Here is a 22,989-nt window from a genome sequence, read left to right on the forward strand (position 1 = left end):
GATGAAGTGAAATAAAAAGCAAACCAACAATGCGAGTGTCTATTTTTTCCTAGGTTGTATCTCGTCATCAAAATTACAGACCAATAAAAATCGATTTTTAGATAAATTTTTGAAAGACAGCTGCGCCGCCTTTCCTAACTTATATTTTCATGAGGCATGACCTTGGTAAAGATGTGACCAAACAGCGTTGAGCTAGCAGTAATACCAAAGCACCTGCTACTTTTTTTAATACATATTTTGCGTTCGCATGAGCATATACAGATGTGATAAAAAAAAGTTATATCATGTACCAATTAATCAGAGATAACACATACTGGACACTGTGGGAGCTGTTCAATCATTAAACCATCATGATAGAATGCTATAAGATAATAAAGTAACTGTAATATTGAACTTTAGCGAATCACAACTATACCAATGTAAAACACTGTTTGTAGCAGAAACCGAATTCTAGACTGCCTTCTTCCTTAGATAGATTAATTTATCATTTTATGGAACAATTTACCATTGCTGAAGGGAAAATTGCTCAAATAAATTATCCTTTTTCATCTGGACAGGTTTTCCTGTCAGCATGCTTATAGAATAGTATGTCTTGATGAGATACAACGACTCAATAATCCAATTGTAAGTTGATATGGGGTCTTTTCTTCATTTTCTTATTTTTTTTTTTTTTTTTTTTTTTGAAGAAATTTGAGAACTACATAACGAACAGTTTTCAAGAATTTCATGCTTTGCGACAATCTTTGTACAATATTCCTGAACTTTTAATTTATTAGTGGGCTTGCCAGAAACGTACAAATCAACCGTTGTACAGAGTAAGAAGCATTATTTTTATAATACATATACGGTCTTGATTACTACTTTTACTTACCAATTTCTTTGAATATGCTGGTAATGTAGATGTGGGTATGCATTTACTAAACTTCAAGCTTTGGATTATTTGCTTTTTAAGAGGGTTTTTAAACTATCACCGTCAGCAAACACGAGTATCTATTCCTGCAAAAACTATAGGTAATCTCCAGCCAAAAATTAAATTGTGTCTCACCTAATATCTTATGACAAAAAATGTAGCTGGAAAGGCTTCAAATGCTATAGTTACTCACAAATCATTCAGTCAAGCAGAACTTAGAGTATCGTACTCAATATCTTATGCTCGTATTTCCGGGCCCAAAGCAATGTACGGCCTATTCGCATTAGCCCAAAAACGAAACTTGAATGGCAGTGGTAACCATTATATACCACGCCAATTATTGCGTGGTGATGATGCTATAATATACTACCACCAGTTTTAAGAATTGTACACCCAATATGAGCTAAAAGAAGAGCTTTGGAAAAATATGTTTGATCTAGATAAAGTTGAAAAGAAGCGACTTTGTAACTGTCCAAGTCTGTATCATGCTACTGCAGAATCCAGCTCGGACAAGCAAAGTCGGTTTGCATTTTCGCTAGGAACTGATGGACATATGGCTTCCTTGCTTTTTGAAGGCACTAAACGATTCCGTGTTCCTCAAAATAAAGAAGATTTACGTATGCTGACAAGGCGTATAGATTTGTCTACAGTTAAACGTGGACTTTATCCACTCTCCAAGAACCCAATTGGCCTACAAATAAATGATCGCTTAATCGGTATCGATCCAAGTAATAAATGAATTAATGCTATCTTGTACGGCTATTAACAAGCGTTATTTCTTGTTCAATAAGGTGTTCGGGATATAGTAACTGTTGTTGATTGTGAAGAAAATGTTATGACAAACAAGCAAACGACAAAAAAGCACTTTTTCCCCATTAGTTACAGATCGTATAAGTAAGTGTATAAAAGTTCGGATTTGAAAAGATAGTCTTCACTAACCTTTTGGATTCATGAACTGTAGAGATGTTGTGACTACTATTACGACCATATATATTATCCTTCAGCCATATAAATAAACTTTAGTCTTTTTTATATCTCTCTTAGTCACTTCTAGTTTTACAGACATAGATCGGGATAAAAGTGGCAACAAAATTATGAATTGAGACATCTTGAAGCCACTAAAATTCAAATCAGCTATGACAGTCTTCAAACAAGAGACGTTGCTACTATGAAGGGTTTACTACTTACATGGATTTCTTTTTCGAGAGTACCAAAGGTAGTCTACATAGTGAGCGTACATATAAAAAGTGCAGCTTAAAGATTACGCCTATATCATACATAATTTTATATATCCAGTGAGTTTACTTTGACCGGCATATTATGGAAAGCCCTTTTTATGACGCCGGTTTAGACTATGTCTACGCCTACGTCCTTTTTTTAAATTTAAATTATCCTGCGTCTTTCTTTAAAGACACGGTATGTTTGTGTTCTTATCTATTAAGAGACCATAAGTGAAAGTAATAGGACTTTAGAAACTGGAATACAAAAAAACAAAGAAAAAAAGTAGTTATGTGGAAAAGAAAAAGAGAAGAAAAAAAAAGTGTGTGAACGTTTTATTTATAGACTGGCTTATGTCAAGATGATTTATTTGTTTATTCAATCGCCCACTATGTTTGGACCTTTACTAATAATGGAAAATCCTACAAATGACCCCAGGCCTATAAGTAATTCCGAACTTGTTAATTCTCTATCGGTTTTTCAGTAGTAGCATGCGTCAATGGTGAGACACCTTTTATCAAAACAAAAAAATGAAGTCGGTCATCCCGTTAAATTTAGAAAATGTTAAAATAAGTTGACCTGCTTCCCAGAAGTGTCATCGGAATATGCAGTGATTGGTGCATTGAGCATTTTTATCAAATTATTATCCGCCGCCTCCTCTTGATTTATATAAAAAATGATCTATAGTACCATAAATCGAAGTGATTATAAGGAGCTGATCCATTATCAACAATACGAGATATTTCCCTCTGTATTTTTAAAAAGACGTTTCATCAATTGGATGCGTTCTTCATTTTTCATCCTACTGCAAGCTCATAAGTTAAAGAGGAGCTTTATTAGGAACTGCGGTACCCTTTGTATTAAATCCCAGTGTCGAAGTGCTTACGGAATATATTAATTAATAACGACTGTACAGCGTACGAATATATACCGTATCATTGACATAGTAAAAAGTGTTGATGTTACGTGATTGCTTTGTTCGTTCATAGCTTGGTCTAAACACTGAGCAGATGTGTCTGGTGGATCAATTCATTTTATTATATACAATTGGCTCATGGATAGCGCTTAATTTTACAAAATATTGATATATGTCAAAATTTCATTTTTGTGTACAATACATGCGGCCTTTTTTTTTTGCAAAGAGGATTATTGATAAAATTGTTAATCAATACGAATAGGAGGAGAAACTGTGTAGACAAAAAAAAAAAAAATGGTATAGAATGGACAATATGGCCATTTTTTTTTTTCACCATTCTAGTTTGGCTTGGCATGCTAAATTGGGTTTAGATTTCACTTCGAATATGCCTCGAACAAGGTCCTCAATAACTTTATCATCGTCCAAAGTATTTTCAATGATATCTTTGCAATAGCATGGTGTTACTCTACCGTACCAAATAGCACGGTGTCCGTTATAGGTATATACAACAAGATTACCTGCAAAGGCATGTCCTTTTTTTTTTGGAAGGCAAAAAAAAGAAAAAAAGAACAGTTAGCTTATTAAAAGAGGGGAATTTTTTTTCGTTACCAACCTCCCAAATGACTGACTAAGGCTACTTTTGTCGTACCTTCTTCCTTTGTTGCTTGTAAAGAAGCCTGTTGTAGGGCCTTTTGTAGCATTGGACCCACAGTGCCACATCGACGATCTTTGGTGCCATGACCACAAACCAAGATCAAGCTTGAAAAGGGGCAAGGGTAGATCGAAAAAGCTTGGTAACAAGGTTTACCAAAAATATAATCCAAGAGCGCATCAACTCTTTTTAATGTGATATTGGCAATGATGATATTGTCCGGTAAAAGAATAATATCCATTCCCGTAGTGGAATACATGGAAGGCAAAGATGAATTGGTCACGATCACACGTTGGTTTTCGTTTTCATCCGTGGTGTTACCAAAATAGGCGGGGTGGTATCGGTTTTCAAATGGTCGTTTGTCTAGATTCTTACGCTTTTGAATGCATTGAATAAACGCTCGTGCCAATCCCTCTTCCTCAATACGAGACGGCCAGTCTGTTTTACCTGTCATCAGAATAATATGGATAGCGTAAGGTGGAACCGTGTTATGCAACGGTTTGGATTGATCTATATTTAAGTGACTTGGCACAAGTGGATGTTGTGCGCATGGTTTCATACACCCTTTACAGTCCACTGCTACAACAGGTGATAGCTCTTTAATGTCAATCGGTGGTAATATATTGTTGGTTGCTAGCTCGCTGGTACAGGATGAAGAATACAAGCTATTTAAACAGTTGGCTAGCCACTTCATTTTTCTTTTTTTTTTTTAAAAATTATGTTAACGGTAAAAAAGGGGAAGGGAAAAGCCCCGCATTTTCTTTCACCCCCAGTAGCTTTTTATATTATTTTTTTGAAGCTCAGTTTTTTTTTATCAGATCATTGCTAGCTTACCGAACATCAGGTGCTGTATGTACAACCTTCAAAAAAAAAAAAAGAGAACATATTTTGTTTATCAGCAATGCTATATCTAATGAGGGCTGTTTGTCTGTGATAGACAAGTTAGTGGATTGCATGGAGGTAGTCTAATTTAAATACAGATATGCCTTGTCCAATTTCATTTGAAACATCAATTTATCTCGTCGATACAGTGGGGGGGGGGTTGATTAAGAATAATGAGGTTTTTATTAAAACACTGTAGAGTTAAATGATTTTCAATGTAAGTATACTACGAGGCCCAATAAAGTAGTCTTCTAATTTTTTAGATTCTTCCAGCTCTTTTCCTTCAAACATCAAACATTGTCTTGAGATGAAAGTTCCATAAAAGGTTTGTACGAGTTTTTTGATTTGCAAGACTGTGTTGTAATAATCCACAGAGAAGTGGGAGATAAAGCCATCAGAATTATGTAAGCTGATGGTAAAAGTCCCTGTCATTCCATTGGTTTCCATCAAGATCTCGTCACCGTCCTGAATGCCATAATACCCAAGCACTTGGTCCTTTTCCAATAAGACACCTTTGTACCTGAGATCCTGGTTACCAGGAATAATTTGTAGAATGGTTTCTGCACGTTTCTTAATAACGATAGGCTTGTCTACCATCGGATTGACTTCCACGTCAAAATAAATTCGGTTTTTAAAGACAAACGTTACGAGTGTGATTTTCATTCAGACTTTGAGAAGGAAGCATTTTGAGAAAACAATATGTATTTATATAGGGTGTTCAATTAAATTTGAATCTAAGTTTAGGTACAAAGTTCTTTGTTGCTATGGTTCTCTTTGTCTATTTTTTTTCAAAATAAACATTCTGCTTAATGAAACGTTCAGGAGAACGCTTCAGAGATACAATTGACCCAATTCGTACAGGTTATTTTTTAACAGTCATGAAATATCAAATAGCCTTTACAATGAATTATTCTACCATGAATTTACCTAGTGTATAAAATAAAATCATTATGCAGATCAAACCATGCAAGATGAGCCTTCATTTTACTGTTTGTTAAGCTTAAAAGATCCAATTTTTTAAAACGCCGTTCCAAAACAAGACATCAAAACAAACAGTCGCGCAAGGGATGAAAAAAAAAATTTTTTTTTTTCTGTCGAGGATAAAAGGTCGAAAAAAGTTAGCAAAGGGTCTTTTTCTCTTCAACAAGTATTTGCCTTAGATCCTTTATCACTAAAACTTTTATAGTTTTTTACTCGTTGATAAAGCTTGAGTCATTCAGATACAAGAGAACTTATACCTCCATCCTGGTCCAGTATTAGTTTTTGCTCTCTATACGCTTTCTTTTGATGGCTTTAGTTTTTTGGTTGCTTGCAATCATCAGATTGATGTTCGTTGGGTTTTAGCGTTCCAAAGTAAATACCACGGATTCACTTGGGGAAATCTCTAAATTATTTAATTAAAAATGAAAACGAAAAAAAAAAAAAAAATTAGTACTTGCTTACAAGGGTAGTATTACCATCTAATCTCACATTTAACATGACGCACAAATCACACACGTATAAAAGAATTCAAAAATCTAGTTTATTCAAAGTTCTAAAGTATCTCTCCAGTTGGCAGTATCAATATGCTTAATCTCTCTATGACGCCAGGCCTCAATTCTCATAAAAGCGGTCAAGATGATTTGACAGATATCTCCATGAGCCACCAAAATCACGATTTTACCTTGCATCTCACTTTCAATCTTGGCAATAAATTGGCTAGCACGATCACATACGTGGCTGGGGGATTCGATCTTGTACTGACTGTTCTCTCCATGGTCAGGAGCTGCTTTATCATCATCCCAACACACATGGTAGTTATCATCCGATGTCATATCAAAGTCACCGTAGAATCGTTCTCTCAGCTCCATTTCTTTCACAGGTGCACTCACATGCCCATGGGTCTCCTTGAGCACTCCATAAATAATCTCGGCTGTCTCTACAGTTCGCTTAAAGGGAGAGCAGAACATGACCACCTCTTGATCGTTTTGGCTACCAGCAGGAAACAAATGTTCAGAAAGACAAGTGGCAGACTACACGTTTTAAAAGGGAACCCCGGTTAAAGTTACAGCGGATTTTTATACATTTCTTTTTTCCCTAGTTGTTTACCTCTTTGACTTGAACTTTGCCCTTTTCATGGAGTCCATAACCAGTACCTAAAGGACCACCAGTGGGAGGAATGGCAATATCGGGATTAGAGCAGATTAGTTTTGCATTGTTAGCCAAGGAGAAACCGTGTCTTTGAATAATATAGTGGTTTTTAAGTTCTTGAGGTAAATGGTTATAAGATGGTTGAGACATGGTTCAAAGTATAAGAGAGGTGTAATAGTGTCAAAAAAAAAAGAGGCTATCTTTATGTGTAGTTTAAATCTCAGAATTCACTAAAGGGGGGTGGACATTAAAAACGGTTTGAGGCTCTAACCCAAATCGTGTGCCTGCAAGCATACATCATTCAGTCTATGACTTTATTCAATCTGTTCTAATTAAGAGCTTGTAAGAAGAAAATCACTACATATTTTAGACGAAAAAAGAAGAATATACAGACCATGGCTTATATGTTATATTTGAATTTCGTGCAAATCCCAAGGGAATGGAAGCGTGAATTTTTTTATTTCATTCATCTATCAGCAACCTTTCGCGACGAGGGCTTTGTATATAAAAAAATTCTACGTCAAGCAACGAAAAAAAAAAAAGAGCTCATTTTTTATCCAGGGAATTTCTATTTTCTATGGCTTTCGTTCAAGGAAAAACTGACTGTAAGCGTTCTATATATTTGCGAGGAGAAATTATGAGATTATTTGTGAAACAATGCAAAGGCAACACTTTACCGCTTTGGCCTTCTTTACAACATCTTTCGTTTGAATTAATGTATTGATACAGGGTGTAATAACATGCGCAGGAATATCCACTTTGCTGTCTAATTCTACCTTTGTTCTATTTACAAACAAAAAAAACTAATTAACAAAGTTGTGTCGGTTTTAAAATGAAAACTTCATGTCTTACAATCCTTCTGGGTGTTGTGCAAGTACCCTTAATAATTTCTTCATATTGTTCATATGATTCTGCATAAAAACCATAAGATTACCATTTCTCCTTTCAAGCATACACTTTGAGTTCTTACCGTTTGCTCTCTATACATTAATGGAAGGCCCTTGATGATTTTCATAATATCCACCTATAAAAAAAAGTTTGAGTATCTTTTTGACTGCACACAATTTCCCCCCGCTTAATTACATTCGACACAAGACGCTTTTGTACTTTGGCTGGTGTATTGGTGGTAGGGGTCGAGACGGAAGCCTTTCGTTTTCTAATGAGTACTTTTTCTTTTGGCTTGGGCGTGTTTTCTGTAGGTTCTGGTGTCTGGGCGGAAGGGGCAGGAGTGGGAGGAAAAGGTGCCTTGGCGGTACGTTTCAAAAAGGACAGTTCTCTTTCGCTAGGCCTCTTTTTTTTTTAAAAAAAAAAATTAGTAAAGGACACAAAAGTGCATGCGTATATCAAATGTTTTTCTACCGTGGTCCACTGGGTTACTTGATCTGCAACAGTTAAGCCGTACAAGAAGGAACCAAAGGATTCATTAAAGGCAAGCATACTATTGTTCATTTGTTCGAGTTTGGCCATGCGTCTACTGAGAGTTTGAAACTCTGTGGTGATTTTTCCAATAGCAGGGATGAGTGTGTCGAATTTATGATCGGGTTGTTGGTTACTCATTATGTAAAATTAGAGAAGAGAAAAAAAAAAAAACTAAAAAAAAAAAGCTTTAGATTTTTCATTAAATGTGACGTTGACACGTTCACATTTGTGTGTGTGTTTTTTAATTGAATTTAATGCATATTTTGATCCTTGATAATAGAAATTATGTGTGAGGAAAAAAAAATAGCTTGTTTCATCCAAACATTGGATGGCGTTGTAAAAAAAAAATAGAGTCCATTGTTGATATTGACTCTAGAACTGACTGGGCAGAAAGGTTATGTGATGTGTGTAATGGTCTCCTTTTTTTTTTCATATTAAATTGGATTATCCTGAAGTTGATGGACCTGCTGCTGGTGTTTGACGTCCCAAAATTTTAACGGGTGGTTTATTCTCATCGTTCTTTCTGGCGGGTCTTTTTGGCTTGGGAGCCTTTGTCTTTGGATCTCTAGGAGGTCGTTCCCTGGGCTCCTTTGGTTCCTTGGCTTCCCTAGGCTCTCTGGGTGGACGAGGAGGTTTGGGTGAATTTGTGCCTTCGCCTTCCTTCTTATCCCCATCCTTCTTCTTTCGGTTACGTTCTCTCTTTTTCTTTACAACCTCCCCTCCTCCTCCACCACTTGCAGCAGCAGTACCAGCAACACCTCCACTTACACTAGGTGACTGTGCATTCTTTCCTTCTGTCTTTTTCGTGCTGCCCGACTTTTCCGATCGCTGCTTTCGGGTCTTCTTGCCAGACGATTTTACTCTAGCCGCAGCCTGAGCTGCCTTTTGAGCACGAAGATGTTCAAGAAGTGGTGTCGTCTTTGGTTTATTTGCCTGTTCAGCAGCCAAAGTCTTGGCTATACACAAAAAAAAAAGGGGGGGAGGGAGAGTTACCAACCATGTTTCAATCACAAGTTGCATGCTGTTAATTTACCTGTCACCATGGCGATTCTGTTCTCTAATCGCTCTATTTGTGTAAGTCCATCACCCGTTTCGTTTTCAAGGTCGTGTTTACTCTTTTCTTCTGCCTTGAGGGATTCTAAAAAGTCCAAATAATCCTGATCCTCATCAATGGTGCCTTGACGAACATCGACGGTCTTATGTTCTCTGGGAATTTTCTGATAAGGTGCGAATTCGACAACAGCTCTGTTTTCGTTGCCTATATCAATGGTTTGAGTTCAAGTTAACAAGAAGAAGCTCTTATCCCTTGACTTACCACGACTGTCCATGAAACCATGACCGTCAAATCCTTGATGAAAAGCAATGACTGCTTCCATCGTCTTAAAGTGAAAATACGCACGCGAGAATACACTTTCCTTTGCTTTACTGTTGTGTTTATAACACAAAAAGGGGGTCAATAAAAAGTTTTCTTTCTTTGGTTTGTTGGACAACATGAGGTATATACCTTTTGCTAAGTTTGCCAGGTACATAGAGTGAATAGTCGACATTGTCTTGATTAATCCATGGCTTGACCGAATTGAAAAAAATCTCCTCGGGCAAGTTGGGCGGAAGTCTTCTTACGATGACTTTAGTTTTTAAGGTGGGTTTACGTGCATGACGTTTCGACCTCTTTTTGGTTCGTTTCTTGGGTTTTTCAGTAGACGTCTTTCCATCTACAACTTTTGTTACAACTTTGGGTGAATCAAGAGGGGTTGATGAAGGCGTTACAACCGCTGACATTAGTGCTTTAAATTGAAAGAGAAATAATAAACAAAAAAATACACGCACACTTTTTATTTTTTTTAGTCTGAAAAAAAAAAAGAAGGAATCGCCCCCGCAAGTCGCTCCTTCAAATTCCTCCCCATCAAGCATGGCTGTAGTATCGATGAAAATGAAGCTTCTTGTGTCCTGAAGGACTTTTTGCAATATTTTCGGTAAAGTGCTCAGGGAGTGTCATATTAATAAACCTGGGGATATGAATTTTTGGTAGCATGTCTTCATTGTCTGCATGCTCAGGAAGAAAGGTGATGAAGGTTGATTTTCTTGTTATCCACATTTCCTTGGCCGTCCACTAAAATACTTTTTATTAGTGTTGGGTAAGCATCTTTTTTTTGGCTTCTTTTTATTACCTCTATAAAAATCAAAAGTATTTTGAGAGGAACATCAAATTCAGATTCCACCCACGAAAATAGGTAGCTTGTTAGATATTGATGCGCTAAAAAAAAATGGAATGGATACATAAATACACATTTCACAGCCATATCTCGAGTAGATACATTACCAATGAAACACGCAACCGACAATATGATTTGCTTTGGTTGCTCATAATGTTGAAATAAACAAGTCAGGTGATAAAAAAAGGCGATTTGGATAAACGTATTCAACGCAACCCTTTTCAACCCTATACAATTGTTAGTCCCACAAAAAAAAAAATCTAAATGTAATTTTACCGTAAAGAAGAACAAATAACGCTTGACTGGTCCATTGTATAGGTGCAGCAATAAACTTTACTTGGTCATGAATTGTTTCGATCTCGCTGTGTAAATGATGTACGCTATCCAACGACTTATTCAAAACATGACTCAGGTTATCATGTATACTATGCATGGAATCTCTCCAAAAGTCAAGATATTCCTCTTGTACATTCTAGTATACAACAAGTTAATAATAAATGAAATATTTTCATGTCAGAAAAAAAAATTAAAGCTTTTACTCTGGTATTAGACCAAGTTTCCAATGCGTCCTGTTGAATTTTGACCATGTCTTCGATATTTCGATCAATGGCTTGTAATCCTTGAATAACAGTACCCACCACCTTTTTCAGCTCGTATTCTTGTCTTCTAACCAGATGACTAAGCTGGTCTTGCATTTGATCAACATGATTTTGTACTAGCCCGTTATACTTGTTGATCACTACCTGCGTTTGATCTTGGAGCGATACCAGTGACGTATAGATATCTTGTATTTGACTTTCGCTTTTCGTATGCAAGCCTTGGATAGCATCCATTTGGCTTAAAAGCTCCACCTGCGACTCCTTTAATTTGCTCAAGGTCTTGAACTCTTCGTTTCGCCAGTTTATCAAGTATTCTTGCTGTTGTTGCAAGATGTTAAAATTCCGGAGTTGATTCAAAGTGATGTTTACATGCAGTTTTTGAAGGATTTCTAGATATATATCAGAATTAATATTTTTTAAAAAAAAAAACCGGTTTTTTAATTATTTATACCTTTTTCCATAGGATATCGGATTGCAAAGCAGATTAAAACTATAAAAGTTGAGCCTAGTGTGTCTCCTCTTAAAGTGTTTCAAAATAATGTACTCACCTACATCTCGAAAGTAGCCTATAATTGAATAAAGAATGATAGAAGTATTAGTGTATGGTTTCATTCTGGTATATATTTGGCCTTACCGCTGTAAGAGGTCCATGTTTGAGCTGATTTTGATAATTTTCTAGACAAACAGAAAATCAGCATTGATATTGAACCTATTTAACTTTAAACATACTTTACACACTGCTTGACGTCTCTGCTGTTATAACGAGGGTCCTGCGAGATGAATTGACACTCCTTGGGCACCTTCATATCAGCGCTTTGTAACTCACACAAGGTTAAAGTTAACGCATCTATCATTAGGTTATTATTAGTAAGCAATATCGACCGATTTAGGCTTTCTTATTTTACATTCCATATTTTCGGTACTGTCCAAGTTTAACGAACTACAACCATGAATTAACTTTAAAGTAACCTTTTTAAAACAATCCGATTCTCGTTGCTGAAGCTGCTTGTATAATTCTTTATTCAGAAAAAAAAAAAGAAGGGATAAATAAATACGCATTATGGTGCTACAAAGTCTTTTTTTTTTCTGAGGATTGTACCTAAGCCATGATCAATCACAATTTTCTCGCTGCCTTGTAACAACGCTTGTATACAGTTGAGTTTTTTTTATTCCTTTAACAATTATTATAATAGATACCTGTATTACGAATAGAGTCTTGGTGGATGGCCTTTTTCATAAAGAAGGCAAAAAGTGCTATTGTTATCCATAGTCTCATCATTTAAAATGAAAAAAAAAAGTGAATAAAGAAGCCAGTGTATAAAGATTTAGATAAGCTGCATATAATTCTAAGCTGGGCGTGTGATCTAGAATTGAACAAACAGGTTTTTGCTTGTACGCACTTGCTTTTTTGATTAAATAAACAATTAAGTCATTATGACATAAACCAGAACTTGTTTATCAGTCTATCGATAAAAGGCTTTTCTTAGGGACAGCCCGATGTTTTCCTCAGGGCACAACCAAATTTCAAGTAGCCACAACGCACGATCTGTGTTTTGGTTGTCCATAAGACATAAAAACAAGAATATACTAACAAAACTTATGTAATAGTCACCAATAAATGTAACTTGAACAATTTGTACCTCTTTTAACAACTACATCATTATTCTTTTGTCCCCTGGGATCGTTCGGTCTTAATCTTAAGCAGAAATATAGTGGATAAAGTTAAAACAAGATGCTGAAAATAAGCTATAAGACATACATACAGGTTAACCATATATTGGATGGAATGCATTTGCATCTAGTTCACGACGATAAGTTATATTGACCTCTTGGTGTCGGTTAATGTATCATAATCCAACATTAGAATTACGCGCACCCTGGATATCCTGTCTCTAAATAACTATATTTTTTGAATGAACCTTAAAACGTCTAAATAAGCAATATTAATCTTATTTCTACCGGGTTTTTATTTTTATGTTTATGTGTCAAACAGCCCGTTTTTCCACACCCTCGACTTATGAACGTTGTTTAGTGGACGGCTTAAAGCAGAAGTGAATAGTTGATCAGCACGTACTGAGCAGGTTTTTCAAGCTACTTTTTTATGTTACCGCATTGATCACAGACAAGGGTTATATGTTATATGAGAGGTTGCTTCCTTCTCTCTTCCCTACTCCTTTAGTTAAATAAGGTCATTTGTTGCTAATAGTGACCCATCAAACCTGTATGCAAGCAGTGGATGACAAAAAATGACGGTTATTTGCAATTCAAAAAGTAAGACACCAACTACAAAAGTATTTAAGACTTTGTACCCATATGTTAAGCTACTGACACAATAATTAGTCACGAAGAAAAACGTTGTTACAAACTCTTTTAGTAGTATGATAAGCATTTGAATTAATTGTATAATTTCTGAGTTTAACCCCACAAAAAAAAAAATTTCTTGAATACTGTCAAAGTTGATCTCATTTTCACTCAAATGTTAAATATTGTTGACCAAAAAAAAAAAAAAAAAAAAAAAAAAAAGATAAAAAATGAAAAGGATGATCGTATACTAAAGAGTCCTGTCCAAGGTGTGCTATTAAAACGCCTTCTGCGTATACTTGGGATCTTACTAGTTTTCATTGGCTACAAAAAATAACTGCTCTGTCTGTGGTGTGATTCAGCCTATGATGTGATTGTAATCTCGTCGCTTCACAATGGTAGCGGACAAGCATGAGCAGCTTTGTCCAGATATCTGAGTTGGATATTAATTAATAGGAAAGTACCAAACTTGGGTAGCATTTCTATCCCTTCTCTGTAGAAACATATAACAACTCAGTGTATTTTTTTTTTTTTTTTTTTTTTTTTTTTTTTTTTTGAAAATATCATCGATATAGAATGAGGGAAGGATAATCCAGGTTTCTCATAAGGTAATGAATAAATGATCTTTTAAAGGAATTGCATATTTGCAGATGAAGCCACTTTCCATACCCACATGACAAGAGGCCGAGCTTGATCTACAGTAGGAGAATTCGCAAATTTCACTGTTCACAAACAAAAAAGTGCTAATGTCAGTATTGTTGGATGCTTAGCATATTTTGGAACAGTCAACTTTTCAAAAGTTGGTCTTTTGACAAGGATGTCGCTATGAAAAAAAAAAAAAAAACGACCTAGAAAAGAAACAGCCTTTCTAAAGGGTACCACGGCGTATCCTATTGTAAAGTTCATGGGAATGGTAGGCGCAGCAAAAAATAATTCTTTATTGTGATAGATAATTGCAGATTTGATCGCTCTGTATTTGTTGTTGACGGTATCAATAAACCTTTGCTCTTACCTCCTTACTCTCCTTTTTTAAATCTTTATGAAAAATAAAGAGCCATAGCAAGAGGAACCCATTTTAGTCTAAGATCTCTTCCTCTTGCAACTTGCCAATTAGTTATTGTTCAGAATTGTCAAGCCTGGGTTAAACGAGCCAAGACGTTCTGGGATAGATGCATTGACAAAGATTAGGCCCAAGGTAAATGTTATCCATACACGTCATTTTTGTTTCTGGCACGAAAAAAAAAAGTGTCTCAAATTGAATTCCAATCGTACCAATTTAGAGTAAAATCCTGTATTACAAGATCATGCCATTTTTTTTCAAATATCTCCTTTTTCGATCCGGTGCCAAACAGTTACGATTAATTTTTTTTTTGTTATGTATCACTTGTAAACAAATCACTTTTTTTTTATTCTGATTAATGTACATCCAAGTAAAAACCTGTTTGTTCAATTATAGGTCACACGCAGCTTAGAGTTATATGCAGCTTATCTATCCTTATACGCGCTTCTTTTTTTTTTTTTCTTACCTTGCATTTTAGTGATGAGACAATGGATAAACAATAGCATTTTCTGAAAAAGGCTATCCATCCAGACTCTATCCGAAATGTAGGTGATTATATCTGTTTTATTGCCGTTACGATTTTTAAAGAAATAATCGGTTATTCAAACAAGTGTTGCTATGAGGCAGCGAGAGAATTGTATGTTCGCATAAGGAGTTGTAATAGGGAGCTAAATATTCTTCCCCTTTATTTTTTCTATTTAAAGTCGAGTCGTTTCCCGGTTCTTCTTTTTTTTTTTTTTCTTTTTTCTTTTTTTACTCACTATAAAAAAAGAATGGCAACATTAGAAAGAAAAAAGAAACCTGCCATTGTAAGTTTTAATATAAATAGCTGCTACCTTTTTTCTCATTCCTTATTTTGTCCTTAGCAGCAGACTAGAACAGAAGATGATGACCTCACGGATGACCCAGTGTTGGCATGTCTTTCCAGAGAGCCCATGGAATACAATTGTCTTTCAACCCAAGTGATTGTCTCTCTCGAGTCGGTGAAACATATCTGTCTTCAAGTGCTTGATTTATTACTGCTTAAATTGGTGCAAGACATTCCTCGTAAACAACATCAGCGTAGACGCTCGATCAGTTTATTGGATTCCATCACCACGACAACCAATCTACTGCAAGAAACTACCATGAAGCGCAGTCAATCATCACCACCTCCCTTAGCAACCACCATCTCCGACGTACACCGCATACTTGATAATCATCCGTCCGATAACCATGGCTACACATTAGCTTGCTCTTTAGCCGCCTTATTAAATGATGTTTATCGGCTTTTGGAGCTCAATTCGAGTCACTTGTATCAGGTCGACACAAAGAACAATAACGGAGAATTGCCTATTATGGACATCAGCCTATTACAGCAAGAGTTACACGAACAAGTCACCCATTTCCAGTCAGAAAGAGCACAAGGCAATATTACGATCGAGGAAAACGATGCCAGCCAAGAAATGATGATCTTGTGGGATGAAATGGATCATTTGATGAATATTGTGAATGGGCTGGTCCTTCAATTACCAACGCCACTACAAGCAGCGCCACCACCTGCATATCCCATCGAATTACCGCCACCCGCCTATGATTCTCTTTTAGAAAAGGGGCATGACTTGGATTCTCTTTTGAACGCTATCGATCGATTGTCAGTGGTTGCACCGCAATTAAACAATCAGCGCGTGGGATTGACCACACGACAGGTGGATGCATTAGCCGCTGCTACTTTGGGTAAAACCGTAGAACGATTATCTACCCGACGTATGGAGAACCAGCGCGCTTTTCTGCCTTTAAAATCAAGACACGAGTTATTACAAGATTTGATGCATCAAGTGCAAAAATCCGCTTCGAGGTCATTGGACAATCAACGAGTAACACTTTCGGTGGATCAGCAAAAGAGATTGGATATGGCTTCACTGGATAGTCTGCTCGATCGATTAGATGAAAGACGCTACAAGAATCAAGACTTTATTTCACGAGAAGAAATCTTGATCAAGGACTTGACACATACCACCGACTTGCTGGTCAAGTCCCTGAACCGCCCCGCATATCAACGCCAGAGATTTAGCATGTCCGCCTTGAAAGGCGGTTTGTTTCAAAAGGGGCCAGATAAACACGATTTAAATGAATTGCTGGATAATATCTATAAATCAAAACCTCAATATACAAACCAGAGAGCAAGCTTCTCTTTATAACCCCCTTTTTATTTATTTATAATATTAATCATCATTTTATCACTTTCATGTTTTCATTGTTTGCTCTTCTTTCCCCTCTAAGTAAGCTACATACACTACTTGCAGGTGACGTGTGAAATTCGATTTTTTTGATTGAAAAGCCGATTCTGAACGAGGGGTATTGTTAAAGTGTTTTTTTTTGGGTGGAAAGCTCTCAGTTTTTTTTTTTCCTAAAAAGATATTACATTAATAACCATGTCAGGTAATCATTTCTACAAAAAGATTAATGAACCGCTCCTGACATTTTTTACCTCTCATGACCATTATAGAAGGAAAGGCAACTCAACAAGACATGAAAAAGTCTCGGATTCCTTTTGAGTACCGTGATTACTGTGCTCAACTTTTAATTCCTCTCAACAAATGCAGAGGTGAGACATTTTACCTTCCCTGGAAGTGTGAGACCGAACGCCACGCATACGAAAAGTGTCAATATGATGAGTAAGTCTTTTTTTTTTTAGAATTCGATTTACAAAACGACCCACTAAAACTTTTTTTTTCTTCTATAGTTTCAAGCGTCGTATGAAGGAACAACAAGCAGCAAAGGCAGAAGAAGAAGATTAAACAAATCTATACATACACACACAAACAATAAAGACCTAAACAAATCAATCTTTTTTATTATTATTATTATTTAATATTATCAATTTACTTCATGTGTTGTGCTTGAGAAGGTTGGGCATAGATAAGTGTCATGAAAGCTTCAAGATAATTTTCTGCGAAACTCGACATATAAAATTCATGTTCTGAATTATGAGCATGGACAAAGTTATGGGCTAATTCATGACACAGCGTCATAAACCAATAAATCAATCCTTCTTTGCGTTTACTCGCTTCCTCCGCTTTATCATTGGGTTCATGCAATGCTAAATAATATCGTAAGTTCATAAATAAACTACCGCTTGTATTAAACGCAATCGCAGGGCCCTCGCCATCATAAAAGATCTGGATTGTCTTGAGCTGTAGCTCAAACACTTTAGCAAGTTCCATCAATATACTCGTAAACCTTGCCATCGCTTGCCCATATTGATCAAGAACATCTTCCGCTGATATACTACGATGCACGTAGAATTCCATACCAAGTACATTACCCGCATACGTCAAATCCTGTCCGGGCGTAGCGTCACAATACGTGCTAGCTTCCTTCACTTCGTTGATACGTGGTGGTGCGTACACATCTTTGCCAGCATACGGTTTGCATGAATGAATACCGCGTTTTAAATTTTGTTGGATATTCGAGGTAAAATTAGGCGTAATTGTCGTATCAGATTTGGGTAACTTGGGTTTCTCCACTATAGGCTTAGGTAACTCAACAGGTGGTGGTGTAGGTGGTGGAGTGGTTTTGATCGTAGACCAGAATCGATTCATAAAACCAGAGGATCGTTCCTTGTCCTTTTGGGCTTGTTCCTGTCTTTGCTGTTCTAACAATTTCGCTTGTTCTTCTTCCGAAGTGACAGAACCCATCACTTGCTTCTCATTCGTCTTATTTTTAGGATAATCTTCATGCAACAACTTGTTAATCACGTTCTGTGCATGGTTTTGCGTTTGCTGTGTGATGAGTTGTCGAATATATCCTTCTTGACAATCCCTGAATACATCTTGTACCTGTTGTGTATACTTGTCCACATCTTTTGCAGACATAGTGGGTACCTGAGGAACAGGCGCTGGAGTGGAGGATGTACCCGCAATAGGACTTGTAGAAGGAGGAGGAGTGGGTATCACTTCGACATGTTTACGGCTATTCAGGATACGATCCACAGGAATACCCTTTCGTTTCAAATTAAGTAAGCTTGCTGTCAAATGTCTTTCAAAGACCATGGCGTCTGTAGTTCGTGTACGTGTAAACATCAGACTACACAAGGAGCTGGCAATGTCATAATAATCCATTTCTTTGGCGCTTGAGATATAGATGGTAAATTTAGGTGCATCAGCACAGGATGTGGTAGGCTGAATATCCGTTTCTTTGGTATATTTAAACGTACGGGTCATCTTGAGATCATGTACTTGGATCACCTTCAAATGCTTCTCCACGTACTTGTCATCACGACGAAGCTCTTTACGACGACCTGGATCATCATGCACCATTTGGTATACAATAATAGGCGTACGTTCGAAAATGAGTTTAGTGATTTCCTTGGTGCGTGGTGTAACACCCATACTACTGGCATAAGAATACGCTTGATGTATTTGGGACGAAAGTGTTTTACTTCCTAGCATCGCATAAAATTCTTCCAGCTGAGGCTCCATGGGAGCGGACAACGGATTAAATATTTGTTGTCCCATCGTGTCATCACTAATAAAGATATCAGACGCCTTGGCTAATCGATGCTGCACAAAGTCTTCATTGGGTTCCTCATTGGCTGTATCGTCTGTAATCTTGGGAGATAGTATGGTTCGTTTGATACCCACTAAAAAGGGCTTTGTCTTCATGTCCTGGAACAGCTTTTGATTTGACTTGATTACATAAATTTGACCGGCAATTTGCCTTAATACGCTAAGATATCTCTCTCCACCACTACTCTTGTTATAAAAAAGTTGTGGATCCTTCACTATAATTGCAGCCAGCTCCACCGTAGTTGGTTCATCTTTAACACCACAGGATCTCAAGAAGGAATTCGCATGTGAGCCAAAGTCAACATACGTAAACAGATCCTTGTAATAATTGGCAGAGTGTTCAGACTCAAAGTAACATGAGGTGGGTGTCTTGAGTGTCAGCACATCATTTTCTTTTACTGGGATAAATGATACAGTCTTTAAATGAGATAATTGAGAGCTTGAAAAGTCACCTAGACGACTTGCCATGTACTCTAGTCGTTTTTTACAAATAGTAAGGTCGGTTGGAGTAGACGCAGTAAATGCCTGTAGAAGACGATCAGCAGGAGGATTTTCCTTCACACCCAGTTTATCACGAACAGAGACTAAATCATCATGCAAGACTTGGAATCCTAATACATGAGCATCCGAGTTGGTAAAACAATCACGCGGTGTAGCAAATGTCTTGCCGTCAAAGCAGGGTAAGAATTTGAGTTGGATCTTATTGACATCATAATAAGGATAATCTTTAGCATGATCGATAAACCAGCTCAATGCAATCTTCTGGATTGTTTTTCTTTCATCCGTCATATTAGGTTCGGGTGCGGCAAGTAATAATAAGGTAGCTAAAGGTGGCGATGTCAACAACCCAAGTTTCACTAAAAACTTGGCTTCTTCGTTTCCCGATTTCCATTGAGTATTCCAGTACAGTAAAGGTAATTTCAGGTCTTGTGCAATCTTGGTAGGTGCGTATAAATCCCCGGCGCGGTACCGCTTGTAGATTTTCTTGGTGACTTTTTCGTAGATGGGTTGTCCATCGTCCGTAAACTTGCCTGTACTCTTTTCGATTTCTTTAAGCGTGGGTTCTTCGCCTTGTTTGGTAAAAATGGCTGTCTCACGTAATCGACGTGCCTCGGTCTCAGTTAGTGTAGATTGTACTGAGGCTAGGTATTTAGCCAAGTCAATATGAGACCAACTTCCATCCGAAACTAATCTATCAAAGATCATTTGTAAATCCACATGCTATTTTTTTTAATCAACACAAACGTTAGACGAATACAAATCTATTACTTTTGTATATATGTTTACCTTTCGAACTTCAAGGGCTGTTAAAAAATATTCACTAACACTTCTGGGCTGATTGAAAGCGAGGATGGGTAAATCATCAAATAGATTGACACTTGTGAAATAGGCTTGTTTAGGAAGTGTCATACCAGCAATGGTTGGAATACACTTTTTTTCTTTCAATAAATTGACAATTTCTTGCTGTCCTTTTCCAGAGAAATTTTGAAACTTTTTCGAGACAATGCGCAAGATTTGTTCGGCAAATTCTTTCGACGTTTCTAATTCAGGTTTGGTGGCAACGATATACTTGACCCAATTATAAACAGTCAACTCACTCATATCACAGAAATAAGACTGTAAATCCGCAGTTGTAAAGTGTTTAGAAATGGAAAAGGGCATGGTATCATGTGGAAACGGCATATCCAACGGAATGATCTTGGGATTCACCCACCATCTCGTATGTGAAAGTTGTAATAATCCCTTATCTTCACCACAATCCATAACAGCGGCATCCAAGAATTCGGCTCGCGTGGCCTCATTAATAACTGCTCTTGTAGCGGCAGGAATACACTTGTTTCCCTTATTACACTCAATCCACCATTTCATACAAGCTACCATCTCTTCTGGTTTCAAAGATCGTGTTTCCAATTCTGCCAAGACATCTTTGATACCTAAAGCTACCAACATGCTTAATTTCTCCAACTTGACTAAACTCTCTTTACACTCTTGTGCCATGATATGTGTCAGGGTAGGTACATTCTTGATAAACGTGTCCAATAATTCAGTAATTACATGACCCGTAACGCTGGTTCTATCAGGCACGGTTCTTGCACGGTTGACAGGTTTAATACCATGCGAGGTCATTATATCGAGATAGCTCTTACACGAATTGAAAAACCGTTGTTCATGTACATTTCCTACCACTGAACTGGGTGTAGAAGGACCAAATGTAAATGATTGTAGTGCATGGGCAGCTCTCTTTTCAAACATGAGTTTAGCATCATCTTGTCCCTGACCTCCGTGATTGACTAACTCAGGATATAGTCTTCCAATTTGATCCATTTCGTCGTTATAAACCATTCTGGCTAATAAACCACCAACTGCCAGTAATTCTCGATTCCAAACACTAATATACCTGTCTGCAAAATCAATACTTTCTCTTTCAACAGTGGGGATAAATCGAGAAGCCATGTGGCAACAACATCCCGTGGTTTGATGTGTAGGAAACCCAATAAAAATCCGACCTTGTTCAGGAAAAGGGATTAAATCCTTAAAGATCTGGTTCGTATTCTCAGACGCATCTAATTCTTCTTTTCCCGTATACACTAATTGGAACTTGGTCGTCTTAGGTGGCTTCTTTTTGGTAGCTCGTTCCATCTCCTTTTCATACTCTTGCGTGACGTTCACTTGTAATTGTCCCGTCACCACACGTAAAAAGATGCATCCCTTTTCCATTGGTAATTTCTCTCTTTGTGTGGGTTGATTGGAGGAGGATTTGCCTGTCAAAAAATTGGCAAACGGGGAAAATATTGTAGGGGGAGTATATTTTTCCGCTTCTAATTGGATTTGACGCATATCGCAACTTGTCAAAGTAAACATACGTTCAGGGGAGGAAGTAATCATACGACGTGCATCGATCACCATAGGACGAGGTTCTGCTGCACTTTTGTTGATATGAAAGATAGGTTGGTTATCAAAGAAGACTGACACTTGCTTTAGGTTGGCTGTAAAACCCATACTAGTGGTTAAGAAACGACAAAATTGGTCGAAATCCGGCATCTCCATTGGCTCTCTTAAATCCATTAAAAAGGATGTCCATATATCAATGTCTTTGACCGGTATATCCGCTCGCTTTGCAAATAACTGATCGCCCTTGAAATAGAATGCCATGCATTGAGCACCTGAAAATACACTAAAGAAAAAAAATAGTTAAGTACGAGAAGTCTCAAAAACAAAGTGTGATGTCTTTTTTTTTTTTTACAATGGATTTTCGCAAACAGAAAAGAGTGAATAAAAACCGACACCAAAAGCACCAATCTTTTGTTCATCTATCACGGATTTAATTAGTGGTGATAAAATAATTGACTGACCCTTTTTTTCTCTTTACCAGGATTTCCTTCAGCAATTCGCTTTAATCGAGTCCAGTCTTCGGGTCGAAATGCCATACCGTTATTTTTAAAAACGATACGATTACATTTCGATTGTAAATTTGGAGGTTTGCTCGGATCGGGTGAACTGGTGTGAAAATAGATTTGAATTGAGCTCGACGAAGCATCATCTGTTTTTTAAAAATGGGGGGTCAATGTCGTTCACTGATTAAGAAAGGATAATAAACCTGCCTGCATTTTGCATCAATTCCCTGTAAAGCACATATTCTGCAGAATACCTTGCCAAGATTTTATCAATCAAGTGTCGTTGATTGACTGCGGAATGATCATTAGCTCCTCTTTCCTCGGACTCAAAGAATACTGATATCTTTTTTACCTTCCACTTTCTCTTCGACACCACTACTGTTCATAATACTGGAGCGTAGCAGCTCCAGTTGCTTATCTGCTTTCGTCGTCATAAAAAAAAGTGTCGAGAAGTGTAAAGAAGAAGAAGAGGAGGAGGAAGAAAAAATTCAGTCAAATGCTGGAGTCGCAGCACTCGTCACGTGAAAATGAATCAACTGATGCATGTTTGCGTTTTTATCATAGAGCCGATTGAATAAATATAGTACCCCTAGACTATACACCTTGTAATGCGTCTCTGCATGTACACGTCTCGTTTTTTATCAATATAACTCTATCTTCTATGCAGTATGGACTGGTGGTTCATTTAGCTGATGTATCATTTTACGGTACACACTTTTCTTGAGGAAAATAGACCTCACCAAG

At 37.1% G+C, this 22,989-nt stretch overlaps 10 protein-coding genes across 10 annotated transcripts; 3 read left to right on the plus strand and 7 right to left on the minus strand.

The window, feature by feature from the left end:
* Positions 1 to 149: 149 nt before the first annotated feature.
* Positions 150 to 1,808, plus strand: EV154DRAFT_488612 (uncharacterized protein; the record flags this gene model as incomplete). The annotated part of the gene is made up of 6 exons (XM_051599156.1): positions 150 to 165; positions 777 to 815; positions 901 to 1,011; positions 1,072 to 1,224; positions 1,294 to 1,638; positions 1,702 to 1,808. 6 exons carry the CDS (start codon positions 150 to 152, stop codon positions 1,806 to 1,808), a joined length of 771 nt encoding a protein of 256 aa, XP_051450319.1.
* A 1,566-nt stretch (positions 1,809 to 3,374) lies between these two features.
* On the minus strand, positions 3,375 to 4,390 carry EV154DRAFT_432756 (Sucrase/ferredoxin-like-domain-containing protein; the record flags this gene model as incomplete). The annotated part of the gene is made up of 2 exons (XM_051596689.1): positions 3,375 to 3,577; positions 3,658 to 4,390. 2 exons carry the CDS (start codon positions 4,388 to 4,390, stop codon positions 3,375 to 3,377), a joined length of 936 nt encoding a protein of 311 aa, XP_051450320.1.
* A 389-nt stretch (positions 4,391 to 4,779) lies between these two features.
* On the minus strand, positions 4,780 to 5,677 carry EV154DRAFT_608140 (uncharacterized protein; the record flags this gene model as incomplete). The annotated part of the gene is made up of 2 exons (XM_051607661.1): positions 5,567 to 5,677; positions 4,780 to 5,505 (listed from the first exon to the last, which is right to left on the minus strand). Exon 2 carries the CDS (start codon positions 5,239 to 5,241, stop codon positions 4,780 to 4,782), a length of 462 nt encoding a protein of 153 aa, XP_051450321.1. The 5' UTR covers positions 5,242 to 5,505; positions 5,567 to 5,677.
* A 977-nt stretch (positions 5,678 to 6,654) lies between these two features.
* EV154DRAFT_432760 (uncharacterized protein) lies at positions 6,655 to 6,858 on the minus strand (the record flags this gene model as incomplete). Its single annotated transcript, XM_051596690.1, has 1 exon — positions 6,655 to 6,858. The coding sequence occupies one exon, from the start codon at positions 6,856 to 6,858 to the stop codon at positions 6,655 to 6,657; it is 204 nt and encodes a 67-aa protein (XP_051450322.1).
* A 248-nt stretch (positions 6,859 to 7,106) lies between these two features.
* Positions 7,107 to 8,273, minus strand: EV154DRAFT_157509 (uncharacterized protein). The gene is made up of 6 exons (XM_051594140.1): positions 8,068 to 8,273; positions 7,792 to 7,998; positions 7,679 to 7,732; positions 7,561 to 7,619; positions 7,386 to 7,491; positions 7,107 to 7,322 (listed from the first exon to the last, which is right to left on the minus strand). Exons 1-6 carry the CDS (start codon positions 8,263 to 8,265, stop codon positions 7,284 to 7,286), a joined length of 663 nt encoding a protein of 220 aa, XP_051450323.1. The 5' UTR covers positions 8,266 to 8,273; the 3' UTR covers positions 7,107 to 7,283.
* A 40-nt stretch (positions 8,274 to 8,313) lies between these two features.
* On the minus strand, positions 8,314 to 9,951 carry EV154DRAFT_532818 (Smg-4/UPF3 family-domain-containing protein). The gene is made up of 4 exons (XM_051603941.1): positions 9,632 to 9,951; positions 9,443 to 9,552; positions 9,161 to 9,385; positions 8,314 to 9,083 (listed from the first exon to the last, which is right to left on the minus strand). The coding sequence occupies exons 1-4, from the start codon at positions 9,904 to 9,906 to the stop codon at positions 8,572 to 8,574; spliced, it is 1,122 nt and encodes a 373-aa protein (XP_051450324.1). The 5' UTR covers positions 9,907 to 9,951; the 3' UTR covers positions 8,314 to 8,571.
* Positions 9,952 to 12,176, minus strand: EV154DRAFT_608142 (uncharacterized protein; the record flags this gene model as incomplete). Its single annotated transcript, XM_051607662.1, has 12 exons — positions 9,952 to 10,237; positions 10,296 to 10,381; positions 10,448 to 10,567; positions 10,617 to 10,812; positions 10,880 to 11,328; positions 11,391 to 11,429; positions 11,488 to 11,505; positions 11,574 to 11,614; positions 11,669 to 11,786; positions 11,845 to 11,955; positions 12,039 to 12,083; positions 12,146 to 12,176. The coding sequence occupies 12 exons, from the start codon at positions 12,174 to 12,176 to the stop codon at positions 10,031 to 10,033; spliced, it is 1,461 nt and encodes a 486-aa protein (XP_051450325.1). The 3' UTR covers positions 9,952 to 10,030.
* Positions 12,177 to 14,590: 2,414 nt separating this feature from the next.
* EV154DRAFT_157613 (uncharacterized protein) lies at positions 14,591 to 16,646 on the plus strand. Its single transcript, XM_051594141.1, has 3 exons — positions 14,591 to 14,937; positions 15,005 to 15,109; positions 15,167 to 16,646. The coding sequence occupies exons 2-3, from the start codon at positions 15,074 to 15,076 to the stop codon at positions 16,478 to 16,480; spliced, it is 1,350 nt and encodes a 449-aa protein (XP_051450326.1). The 5' UTR covers positions 14,591 to 14,937; positions 15,005 to 15,073; the 3' UTR covers positions 16,481 to 16,646.
* On the plus strand, positions 16,534 to 17,122 carry EV154DRAFT_157623 (B18 subunit of NADH:ubiquinone oxidoreductase). Its single transcript, XM_051594142.1, has 3 exons — positions 16,534 to 16,721; positions 16,789 to 16,957; positions 17,026 to 17,122. The coding sequence occupies exons 1-3, from the start codon at positions 16,715 to 16,717 to the stop codon at positions 17,078 to 17,080; spliced, it is 231 nt and encodes a 76-aa protein (XP_051450327.1). The 5' UTR covers positions 16,534 to 16,714; the 3' UTR covers positions 17,081 to 17,122.
* Positions 17,123 to 17,505: 383 nt separating this feature from the next.
* Positions 17,506 to 22,695, minus strand: EV154DRAFT_475102 (uncharacterized protein; the record flags this gene model as incomplete). The annotated part of the gene is made up of 7 exons (XM_051597973.1): positions 22,598 to 22,695; positions 22,453 to 22,536; positions 22,221 to 22,391; positions 22,095 to 22,161; positions 20,138 to 22,025; positions 17,603 to 20,071; positions 17,506 to 17,532 (listed from the first exon to the last, which is right to left on the minus strand). Exons 1-7 carry the CDS (start codon positions 22,677 to 22,679, stop codon positions 17,506 to 17,508), a joined length of 4,788 nt encoding a protein of 1,595 aa, XP_051450328.1. The 5' UTR covers positions 22,680 to 22,695.
* Between the last annotated feature and the right edge of the window lie 294 nt (positions 22,696 to 22,989).

This window comes from Mucor mucedo (assembly GCF_025094135.1).
Source record: "Mucor mucedo strain NRRL 3635 chromosome Unknown EV154scaffold_262, whole genome shotgun sequence".
NCBI classification, from domain to species: Eukaryota; Fungi; Mucoromycota; class Mucoromycetes; order Mucorales; family Mucoraceae; genus Mucor; species Mucor mucedo.